At 30.8% G+C, this 13,415-nt stretch overlaps 1 protein-coding gene across 1 annotated transcript in view; it reads right to left on the reverse strand.

The window, feature by feature from the left end:
* The window catches only part of Gyc32E (Guanylyl cyclase at 32E), a 243,396-nt gene that overhangs the window by 137,986 nt on the left and 91,995 nt on the right, over positions 1 to 13,415 (reverse strand). Inside the window, exons 6-7 of the mRNA XM_085949885.1 lie at positions 11,804 to 11,953; positions 1,992 to 2,088 (exon numbers count right to left, since the gene is read on the reverse strand). Of these exons, the coding sequence (XP_085806011.1) occupies positions 1,992 to 2,088; positions 11,804 to 11,953 (247 nt within the window). The remainder of the gene's footprint in view (positions 1 to 1,991; positions 2,089 to 11,803; positions 11,954 to 13,415) is intronic.

A 13,415-nucleotide genomic window follows, 5' to 3' on the forward strand; every position in this document is an offset into this window, starting at 1 on the left:
AAGATCGTAAATGTTGTATTTATAGATTTTTGTTTTTACGAGAAATTATAAGCCACTTGCTTAAATAATTATGTTCATAATTTGGATTCAAAGAAACATGGAAAAAAACAACGTGTATTTTTTTTCAGACCCAAGATTCCACCCGGGACCCATAACATTATAAGACGACATGCTACCGCTAACCAATTGTCGGCAAAGTATATTTAAGTGTTTGATAGATTCACGTACATATTTTTTTTAAATATGTATACATCAATAATAATTAATTTACTTTTTCAATTCTGCGCTAATATTAAAGATTTATTTTAATTAAAATATTTATTTAGGTAGGATCTAAATTGCCTAGTAAGGAGAATTTGAATCATATCACCACCGAAACATTAAAATTCAATTTGTTTCGAAATTCAATTTTTTTTTTTACATTATAGTGAACATTGCACTAGTAGCAATGTATGGCAGTGACGTCCCGTGGAGGTTGGCAGATTGAGCATCGCTTGGGGGCGGCAGTTACTCGAAGGGCGTAAAATCGAGGAGAATCATTTTGAATATGTAGAAATAGCTACCTAAACTTAGTAATAACGAAAACACCTTTTCATTAAAAAAAATCAGCTCACTAGTTTTGTCGGGTTCGCGATATCTTGCAGTGTAATAACACACACAATGCAGTGTTTCCCAACCTTTTTTGTGCCATGCCCCCCCAATTCTACGTTTTAAAAATCTCCATGCCCGCCCTATCAAAACTTTCTAGTTACTTAACAAGAGAATAATGAATGTATTGTTGACCTTTTTTTCAAATTTCTCTTTCATATTCCTGCCCTTTTTCAGTAAAAATAATAAGCAAAAGTCCAAATATAACAGTGATTGCTGTGATTTTCTCGGAAAGTCAGGGTTGCAATATCAAAAAAAATATTTCTAAAATGCGTTTTTCAACAAAAAAAAAATGTAACAAATATTAAAGATTTGCACATTGCACAAAACATTCAAATTGCCCCCCGGTGGGGCGTACACCCTACGTTAGGAAACACTCGTATATATGGAATGTATGTAGACGAAAACACATTTTAAATATTAAAACATTCATATTAATACCTCAGAAGGGATATAAGCCGATGATTGTTCTGATGGAGATTTAAATTAATCTTAATATTCCACACAATCCCTTGTTAATTTTATGAATTAATATTTTACCGCCATTTTCACCATTTAGTGAAGTGGTACACAATGTATACAGGCGAAACATTCGCTTACATTTATTTAAACATGTAAAACAAACATAATTTGAAAACACTTATGAGAAATATATTATTATTATCGCCAGAAAAAATATTTTTGAAAAAAATACGACACCCCGACATATTCGAACCCAAGCCCCTTGGGATTCGCGCATCTGACCTCTAAGCTATGTGTGTCCTATCTAATTGTGACAAAATTAACTATTAGTTCTATAATTATCACATAAACGCTTTCTAAATTTTTGCGTTAGTGTTTTGGGAATCGGCTTTTGTATTTAAAATGAAAGTGTTGATAATTGTTCTTATTTACTAACCGATGTCAGTATCTCTCCAGATTTTTATTATAACGTAGTTGCACTTGTTAATAATTATTATATAAACATTTTTTTTATTCAACAAGCAATTCACAGTATTTAAGAATGTATAACATTCTTTATTGGACATACATAATTTGAAAACACAATATGTGAGAAATATATAACCACTATCCTGTACATATTATAACCTTGTCATATTTTTTTCAAAAAATCTCGGCAATTTGATGCTATCAACTTGCCGATGCTACCTGGATGCCAAGTTTACTAAATGTTTGCTGTCTTGACGCCGGTAAATATGAATAAAATTCAAAAATAGTAAGTAGATAGCTAACGAAAATTCTCCTGACTTCCATCTGGCATCATCATATCATTCGAGATTCTAATACCGGCATTACCAATACGTAGGTACGTAATTTAATAAGTAATATGATTGTTTAGTTACCTGTAATTCGGATTGCTCGGATGCGATGGAGTCAACTTCAGGACTGAACGAAATGCAAACAGGTCCTGGCTTCCGTTTAGAAAAGGGTCCAAGTAAGCTGCAAAAAAACCATAGTATGTATCAGTTTTTGTTGAAATATATCTTTTAATTCTAATATTATTAACGGCAAACTGTATCTAGTTGTTTTTGTTACTTGAGATATTTTCATTCAAAGTGTGTATTTTATTTTTATATATGTATCCCTCATATTATTAATCGAATTGCCAAAGTGACCGTCCAGAATCACCGCGCAATATTCCAATATTTTCACTGAAAAAACAAAAATGAGCCATCTGTAGTTTTTAGGTGCCGTGGAAAAATCCTGAATTGAACTTGGGCGTAACCTTATGACAACATATTTAATTCAGAAACTAATATAGAGGTACTCTAGTGACAAATGGCAGCATGGCCCCCACAAGGGCAGGGGGTTGACAAGGTTCTAGTCGGGGGGCTTGGCCTGTCGGGTCAACCAGATAAGTGAGATGTCACAAATTTACTCTAAATTAACTAAAAGCATATTAACTCTATTAACATCCTACAATGGTTGGGTGACGAAACTTTATTCATAATTCAAGTGGTTATATTATTGAAAAATACAACAAAAAAATGCTAAAAATACACTGAATTAATTTGACCTCGAACACCATTTGGAAAACGCTACGGTAGAGTGTCATACTGCCTCATCCTTAGCGATAGGTAGGGGGAGGCACCAAATATCCTAGCCTAAGGGCTTGCTTCAGGATGTGGGGGCCATGTATGGCAGCCGACTGAACGCAACAAGATTAAAATAAATCACTTCTCCGCACCAATACATTGTCAATTTGAACGATGAGTCACAGTTAAATCGAATAAAAAGAAGCTCTACTTCATTAAATATAACAAGTTGATCAATCAAAATACGTTTCCCATTTTATTAATACAGTTTAAGCTATCATTCAACAGATAGTTGAACGACAAAAATTGACACGTGGGAACGCGGTGTATTATAACATACGTAATTTATTTCCATTGTTCATAAAAATATTATACATAACGATGGTGCGGTGTATCTAACTATCTATAATAATATTGAACAAAATTATAGATAATAATTTACATAATTTTTAAAACGCTTCTGACAAAATATATTATAACCAATAGAACATGTTTTTTTGAAAAAAGTAAGACAACCCGCACGAATCGAACCTACATATTATATAATATAGCAATTTACGTGATCTATCCTTTTGTAAGCAGTTATAGTTCCAACCTTGGATCTGGTACAATTCAAACATGTTTTGTGATTGAAATAGCCAATTTATGTAATAAATAATAAAACAATATCAAAGTTTTTATAACAAATTCAAGGTTTGTCTTGTCAGAATTTGATAATAATTATTTCTAAAATTAACTGTTATTTTTGACAGATGCGGGCGATATCAGTTTAAAGTTTATCATAAACAAATCGGTAAATCAAAATTACTTACAGCTAATATTATAATCATTATTTTAAGTAAACATTTTTTCAGTTCCGTTTTAATGTACCTAGGTATTTGGAAAGAAAATTTTCTCTATCGTAAACAATTACTTTATAGAAATACGTATACATATATTCTTAAGAAGTTTAAAACATACATATTTGCTATATAAACTCTATATTTACCCTTACAGTATTTTATATTTATTTTGCATACGCATAACATATGAAATAACTAGGGATGTTATATCGAAAGAAAATGAATCGATACTTCCAACTATCGGTATCAAATGATTCGTGTTAGCTAGAGCTTTTCAAGGAAAAAGATCTGCAAAAGATCGGTACCGTATCGACATTTTTTGACATCCGTAGAATAACCCGTGAATAGTTAATGTGCAAACGATATCAGGCATTCATTGGATAAGTTTCCGTTTCAGATGTAAAGCAGAGACAAGTACCAGATTCAGGTCAGTATTTTTTTTTCAATAGGTCGGAGACCGGATTGTAGACATTGGCCATATTCCAAAATAGTTTCTTAGATTTTCTTTTACGAGAAATGGGTTTTCACCACTTATTGAGCTCATTATGTCTATTAATACTCAGGAATTAAACATACATTGAAGGACATGACGAGACGTGAGATGCGGGTTTGACCCCATTATAAATTTTTTTGTTAGAAATATTTTTTAGGCCACCGGCAGATAACTAAAATAGAATTTAGTTTTACACAATCAAATAAAAACAATAAAAAATACGTTGCGTATGTAGAACAGAACAACGATAAATAACTATGACCTTTCAGGAAAAATATAAATTTAATATTGAAATTGTCCTATCTCTATTATGTTGATAGATTTGTAATAGCACAGATTTTCAATACGCCATAATAAATCAAATTATATACCTAATTTCTGCATTCCTAATCGCTAGAAAGCCTCAAATAAACGAGACTTTGCCGACAAGCTTAGAATATCACATCTTAATCAATATAATATGCTCAAAATGATTGGGTGACTAGGTAAAACGAAATAATGACTTAACCTAACCTAACCTAACTTTACCTGAATAGATTCCCCAAAAATTAATATTTCATTTTTCCCCTGACTGTTCTGTTTTGTCATGTTTTGTTCACTACCAGTGTGTAAACCCTACCAAATGGTGCATTTTTGTGAATGTTATGAAGTCTGCAGGGTATATCTGGATTGATATATAGAGCAATTTTTCTTATTAACAAAACTGTAAAATGGGTAATTTGGAAGCATTATTCACGCGTGATTATAAATGTCAAAAAGCGACCCCAGTAACACAGCTTGGTTCGACAACAAAAAAAACACACTTTTACATTATTGTGTTTTATTTTATTAAATAGAGTTCTTATTTTTAATAATTATCATATCTTCCCAATAAAAAATAATAATAAAACCGTAATGCAATTCCACAAAGTGCTATTTCTCAGCTTTATTTATATTTTTTCCATGCTGCACTTTACAGTTTTCCAGACTCAAAAACTTTTCAACGAGTAATTTCAAACGCTGAAAATCTTGCCTTTGAAAACATTTTACAATAAATAATATTAAACTTTACCTGTATAGATGCGTACTTTCAAAAGTATTAAAATAAAAACATTGAAAATAACAAACATAAAATATAATTATGCGAATAGTAATCATTATTTTAAAAACATGAATATTCTTATTTTTCGGAAAATATTACTTGAATTTTAACATAGCATATAACGGTAAATAATATTATCTTTTTTGAAATTATTTTAATTAGAAGTTATATGATATTCTCTAGCTATATTATTATAATTATATATTAATGGGCATGTATTAAAAATTGCCTGACTTGTTTTGTAGCCATTTTGATCATCAATGTATTAAGAGCATACATAAGTGAAATGGAAAATAATTTTCAACTGTATGTGGAACGAAATTTCGGCCGCGTTGCCAGCTTACCAGCGATAGTCGACCTGTTTGCCTGACCAATTTGTTTTGTGATGGCGTCGGAGGAATATATTCTTAAATCATGTAAAGATGACTAAAAAACGTTCCGCATGTACTTGAAAAAGAAATTGTATGGCGATCGCGAGCGACAAAAATGAAACTTTTCATTTTGCTATCTATTCTCGAACATAGATCATATCAGTGGCGAAGACTCCATAGTAGGCGATTATTTAAAGCCAACCTTTTTAAGAAAAATAATTTGTAATTGCATTTTGTATTGCACGTATTTAAATAATAACTTATATATTTAATATTCTACAAAAATAATTTAATTTGCCAACGACATCTATCGCATATGTTGAACTGTATTATAAATATATACAGAACCATCTCTTAAAAGTAAAAAAAAAACCGCTGCGCCGTCTCTCTTCAACCATTGTATGTATCGGATTATTGTGCAATGAATGTCAGAATTGTATGAACTTTACCTCGCGGACCTCAACCCCGTCTACCGTTATTTAAGAGCGTACATAAGTGAAACGGCAAATTTAATAATTTTAAACTGTATGTGGAACGAAATTTCGGCCGCGTTGCCATTCGGAGAGCGATAGTCGACCTGTTTGCATGTCAATTTGTTTTGTGATGGCGTCGGAGGAATATATTCTTAAATCATGTAAAGATGACTAAAAAACGTTCCGCATGTACTTGAAAAAGAAATTGTATGGCGATCGCTAGCGACAAAAATGAACTGTTTGCACGTCAATTTGTTTTGTGTATCGTGTAAAGATGTCTAAAAAACGTTTCGCATGTACTTGAGAAAGAAAACATGTCAATGAATATACTATTATTATTACGAATATAATAATAAACATACATAAAAGGATGCATGTTGAATTTTTATGACAAATTATATTTCGTTCGGCTCGCGTCATTTGCATAATCCGCGCATCGCGTAGTCACGATCTTTTTAGACCATGCCTCAGCTGAGGTATAGCCTTAACATTATTGCCTTATTACTTAATCCATATTTCCACGACTATTTAACATAATTAAAACCAACAACACATGTGTTATCATTATGTAAAAAAAATAATGCTGTAAATACCGAAATAGTTTTCGAATGAATTTTAACCATTTTTTCAAAATTATAATTCACTGTAATTCTATTTAAGTACATACCTATTGTGAAGAGTAACATAAATGCTTTCCAACAAACTAATATTAATTTTTACTAACATTATTACATACAAGTAATTAAAATTCAATTAAATGTTCAATCGGGTGTAGTAGCCTAGAACATTATTTATTATTATTTGTTTTCATATATAATAATAATTATACATGCATGTAGATTTAAAACATCACTATAAAAAAAAAATTTAGAAGTATAAGGTAGGTATAAGGTAGGTAGGTACAAAGCGATATAATCTCATCCAAAACTATTAAATACTAATATGAAAGATCTGAAGGAACCAGAGGAAGCCCGCGTTTGTAAAATACCCAAAATACTTCCAGGATAGGATGTAAGAAATTGTAAATGAAAGCCGCAAAGTGAGATTACAAACCAATGCCCAGCAGATATGTAAAACTAACGATAATAAACAGTTTAGCCCAAAAACGGTTTGTACCTATGGCATTCAAATCGAATCAGTCAATAATTAGGACAATATAATTTGGGAATCCAATCCCGAGCCAAAATTCTGATCCCGGGATTTCGGGATTACAATTTGACAATCCCTGGATCCCGGGACTGGTCCCGGGATTTGCATAGTTTTCCATTGTTAATATAAAAATTTTATGTTTACAAATAACATTGATAAAATCGGTCAAAAATAAATCTAGTATAATTTATACTATTTAAGACATATTGTTAATATTGTAAACGTTCAATCTTGGAAATACATATGTTTAATGGAGTAAGTAATATTGTAATACAAATAATAATGTGAATTTAATATGAGATTGCTGTTTCTGATAGTAAAGACTTAATGAATGGGTTAGCGATAATAAAGTAAATAATAAAGCAAATCAAAGAATAGTAAAGCAAACTATGGTGTACTTATGGCCTTTCCGCTTCATAAATCTAATTAGACAGCCAAATATGAAACTGCCGTAAAACGTATGAGATCATGGTGAAATTACTTTGTTAATAGTGCGAAGCATTGTTTTTTCCAATCTTTCTCATTTTTATTAATTTATGTGAAAAAATAAAATGAATCGGCAATTTACACATGGGTTTAAATCAAACTTTCTAATGTAGTTATATGTTATTAAAAGTATTTTTTCTGTTATATTTTCGTTTTTATTTTATTATCCATAAAAATTGATAGAAAATCAATCCCGAAAGTTTCGGGATTATGTTTATCAATCTCGGGATTCAAAGGTATCGAAAATAGCTCGGGATCCCGGGATTGGAATCCTTAAATATAATATTATGTTTATAGACCTAGGTATGATGATTGATGAGTTTATCACAGTGACTATTTACAGACTGGTTAGAGTGGAATGAGCTATATGAGTCTTTATCCAATAGTGAATTGACCCTGCACTAATGATGATAATGACCTAAGCCTAATGCATATGTTTACTAAAATAAATAGGCTTATACGTTAGTAAACTGTTTTTCTGACGCCTAAGATATAATACTGCGGTGAAATTGACAGCGGTCATATTACGCAAATCTTGTAAATATAGTTTTGAATATTCTCTACTTGTCTTTAGCAAAGCAAAAATATTTTAAGTACCCACCAATTATCTGAATATCTATCCAACCACGAACGACTACTAAATATGAATTTGTATTTTCTAAATACTAGGGCACTTGTATCCACGGGTGTGCATTTATTCAATTATTATTGCCTACAGATAAAGCACCGATACAATTACCGTAAAACCCTCTAACTTCGCCAAGTGTCCATAACTTCACCTAAATCAATTAAACACTAGAAACTCATATTTTTACTATCGCACCACTTTAAGCCACTAAGGCAATTTTAAAGATGATATTCGTCCTGTCACCACAAAATTTTCAAACCGCCATTATTTTCGACGTGTTTGTGTTAGTAACATTTTTCCGAGTCCGGTTTGAAGAGATTTTTTCGAAATACCTCTGAACTTTTTCTGATTTCTACGAATCTTGTAAAGGTAGGTTCTTCATATTTTTAATATAATATAGTGATATAGTCTGCTTGCCAAATGTAACCTGCGATTTTCGATATTTATAATAAGACATCAATTATTTCAGTATGCAATGTCAAGTTATGTTTTTTACTACTACTATTAATTGTTCTAACTACTTGTTCCTACACTTCCCCTGGCTTTAGGGTTGTCACAAAAAAATACTTTTCTCGAAATAGATGTGTTTTTTTTATGGTTTTTAGACTAAAAATTATTCATCACTTTGAGTCACCAGGTAACAATTTTTCTCATATTTCCTTTATTAAAAATTTACTATCTAAATCAATACATAAAAATGCTACTATAATGCTTTGGGTTTTGCAGCACTAGAGTAAATTTGTAGGTTGTATGAAACAAGTATTTAAAGATTATATTATGCACTGTATCCATCATTATATTATGTTAATTAAAATTTATTTTAACAGTATACGGAAAACCATAATTTAAAAAAAATGGCAACACTTCTGATCATGGAAAGCGACGTTGATTATAATATCATTTATTGTTTTGGAAAATGTCAACAATGTCTGACAAAATGTCAGCATTATATTCAAAGCCTAAAACCTCACCATAAGTCATTGTGAAAATGTTATATAGATACTATTGTAGATCGATGCACAATTGTGAAGTATTAATACTGTCATCTAGAAAACAATATACTAGATTCTAGAACATACACGTTGTGTTATTTATATTCATCCAATTTATTTAAACACGCATACGTTCTCAAATGATTTGTATTCAGAGCATTGTGCTGTATTTAATAATAACTTGTAATTGCATTACCTGAGGATCTAAAATATGGGACGCAATATTGCATCAAAGAATAGATTAAACTTATATATAGCTTTTACTTGGTAAATAAATTACGGACATATAACGTGAATTTTAATAGACTATAATAAATTTGATACCTAAATTAGAATTTGCCTTTATTAACTCTATGGTTCACTATGTGGGCTTAGAGCCATGACGTCAAGAACGCGCAAAGAAAAATAATAACGTACAGTTTAAAAGCAAATGATATTTTCATTTTCCAAAATATACATCAGTCAGAAAACCCACAGATGTTAGGGATTTGCGAGAGGCTTATGTAGCTTGCTCAACGCACACAAAAAGAAGACACCCACCGCACTGCCTATTTTAGTAAGAAACTAATGAAAAGTTTTACTTTAATTATCTCGGAAAGCTTATCGACGATATGTTTTTTTTTCTGGAAACAGACCACAAATAATCAATTGGTAAAGATTTTAGATCGATTGGACCAATGACGTATAATATGTGTGAGTGGTGTGTGGGGTGTGTGGGGTGCTTGCTGTTCAACAGAATCTCTAGCGGTAATCACCGTATATAATACTCGTATTATTATATTTACTTTATATTATTATATTAACTTGAACAGACCATGATACCCAATGACAGTGATGTAGTGAAAAAGTAGTGTAATTAGTAATAGAAGTGTAACAATTACAAACATCCAAGCTTTGAGAAAATCACATAAATATATTGTGACTTCACCGAGTCGAACTCGGAGCCCCCGGATGAAAGGCCAGCCAGCGCCATACACATTGGACTACGAGGGTCGTTATAATGTAAATAAATGCACTCACAGTTGGTAGAGCAGCCTTAAAATGTCTACTGTCTTTTATTATGTTTGATCCAGTGCAAGGACAGATCAAATTGGGCAAATCGCAGATAATCATTTTTTCATTATAAAGTCCTTCACTATGGGAGCCTTGTATGCTCTATTTGGGATCAACCATGGTAATCAAGTTTTTTACTTTTATATTATACTTAATAACTGCTTAAAATATTACATTTAAGAGTACCTACTCCAAAAATTACATGATACTTTCTAACCCCCCCCCCCAATAAACCCTTCTTCATTAATTATCACAATATCATAATATCAGAGTCCTTACTATGATATTATGGGTTCCATGACAAAACAGAACAGTGACAAAACAGAACAGTGACAAAACCGAACAACGATAAATATAACTATGACCTTTCAGGAAAAATATAAATTTAATATTGAAATTGTCCTATCTCTATTATGTTGATAGATTTTTAATAGAAGAGATTTTCAATACGCCATAATAAATCAAATAATTATATACCTAATTTCTGCATTCCTAATCGCTAGAAAGCCTCAAATAAACGGGACTTAACTCGGTGTTGCCGGCGAGCTTAGGATATATTCTCATCTCAATTAATATAATATTTTAAAAATAATTGGGTGACTAGATACAACGAAATAACGACCTAACCTAACCTAACTTAACCTAAATAGATTCCACAAAAAATATTGTTTCATTTTCTCCTGGCTGTTCTGTTTTGTCGCTGTTTTGTTTTGTCATGTTCTGTTTTGTCATTTTCTGTTTTGTCATTTTCTGTTTTGTCATGTTCTGTTTTGTCACAGTTCTGTGAACGCACATTTTAGGTACATACTTTTTTTAAACTGTAAGTAGGTATACTGTCCAATTTAAAATAATCTCTTTATTATTTTTGATGCATTTTTTATTATGATTATTTAAAATGAAACTTATCCACAAAATGTATTAAATTGCAGTTTTTCGTACAACCAGGGGTAGTTAACCTGGCTCCTTCCGCCCACTAGTCTTGCGTCCCAGCTTTCATGGTGGGCGGTAGGGGTTTTACAAACATTTTCATTATATTTTCATAAAATTCCTCGTGACAATTTAAATTTCACAAATTATACGTAGGCACTATTTGTATCGCCCTCGCAAGTTTAGTTTAATTTAATTAATTAAATGTAATTTCATCAGACTTTATACTTATATGTAAGCAAAGTATAAATAAAAAGATAGATTTAACTACAGTTAATTGTTTTATAAAGATTTACTCTGCCTGACATAAAGTATTTGGTAAGTAATTATTAGTATAGGTATGCTTTAACTTGCTGTGACTCTGCTTTATAAATTTTATAAAGTAAAGTTAGTTACTTCCCTACTATATAAAACACCATTACTGTTGAACCGGTGGGCGGTTAGAAAATTTTACTACTAACAAAGATACAAAAGTGAGAGGTAGGTATTTAAAGGTTGACTACCCCTGGTATAAATTCTACTCTCACGCTTAAAAAATAATGAATTACCAAAGGTATTGGATATTATTATAAAGTGTTAAGTTTTGTGTAATAAAATCATATTTCAAATAATTATTATTCTTACTTCTCTGGACGATATCGTGTCTGCGCTGCGGATCGTAAATCTGGTCATCCACTGAGATGACAATGTACTCTCCTTGGTCCAGGAGTCTCCTTCTCTGCAGACAGGATACGAAGTCCACCAGAGCGATGTGCTCTCCGAAGAAAACGTATACTGTAAAAGAAAATATATATCTCCATCACACATTTTAATTTATATATAGAGTATTTAGTATTTAAATTGATGAATATTGATGAGAATTTATATAAAGTATGGTCTACTGAAACAAATTAAATCGAAATGATTATAATAAAAACAAACGATAAGGAATACAAAAACGTAGCTCTAACCCCATATAAATCTATAGAAACCCTGAAAATATTAATAGGGTTGATGGGTTACGGTTAAAAACGTCATGGCTTCGAATATTCCATCCAGTATCTCTTGTCGTAATGATTGACACATTACTCTGAGCAACGTTTGCTCTAAGCTATTCGGATTCCTTTTGATATTCTTACAGCGACGTTTGCATTCATATACCTACACTATACTTTATCATTACACATATCTCTTGATAATGACCTCTGCAAACCCGATACGCCGAGGAAAGAAGGAAGAAGTACACGCGGTGGAAACCCAAAAATGTATTACGATAAAAAAAACAACCGCGAAAGTTTCAAACATTATTTTTGTTTACTTGTTTTTTTCTAATATATTATATCAATTTTGTATGATACACCTACGTGTTATTTAATATAAATATATTGAATATTTGTTGAATAAAATAAAATGTATTTATTATTGGTTATATATAGATGGGCATTATATTATTATATGTACATATATTTCAAATGAATAACATTTTTATTAAAAATTATCGAATATCAGTTACGTCCGCTGAGACATAATATTCAACTTTCAAGTTAATAATATTTGTGTTATTATTTTTAACTTTTATGGCCTCTCCCACCAAGAGATGATAATACAGAAAAATAATTACGTACGTATATATATACGACGTTACATATATTATGAATTTGTATCCTTATGCGTGGGCCAAATTTTGACTAGTAGATTGGCTATTGTAACCTATACGCTATACCGAATATTGTATTAAAATATTTGAAAACAAATGTTATATTAAATATTAATACTTAAGTTAAAAAAATGAGATTTAACAATAATAATATACATAGCAGTGGCAAAGGGTGGAGGTACGCTGTATCCGCCATAAATAATGCACACTAAACTTTGTCAGTCATACGTATTTATTTTCATTGAACTAATACTACAATTTACAGATAGTATTGGTTATTTTTTTTTTAAATCAATTAAATACTGCAAAAACCAAACTATAATAGATAATTGTCGAAAAATACTCGTCTATCTATAAAATATCTAAAATTATGTCATTAAATCATAGATAATTTTGGATATTTTATAGATAGAATAATATTTTTTATGGTTTGGTTTAGGCAGGGCTTAATGAATTTAAAAAAAATAATCATCCACATATTGTATAATATGTATTTATAATTTAACGAAAACCAATAATAGTAGTAATAATATTTGACATATTGTGGACATTACAAATTATTAGTTTAAGACGTTCACAACATGACATGAAACATTAATA

The sequence above is a fragment of the Rhyacophila brunnea genome, unplaced genomic scaffold (assembly GCF_057557595.1).
Source record: "Rhyacophila brunnea isolate RB1 unplaced genomic scaffold, BYU_Rbru_1.0 scaffold_22, whole genome shotgun sequence".
NCBI classification, from domain to species: Eukaryota; Metazoa; Arthropoda; class Insecta; order Trichoptera; family Rhyacophilidae; genus Rhyacophila; species Rhyacophila brunnea.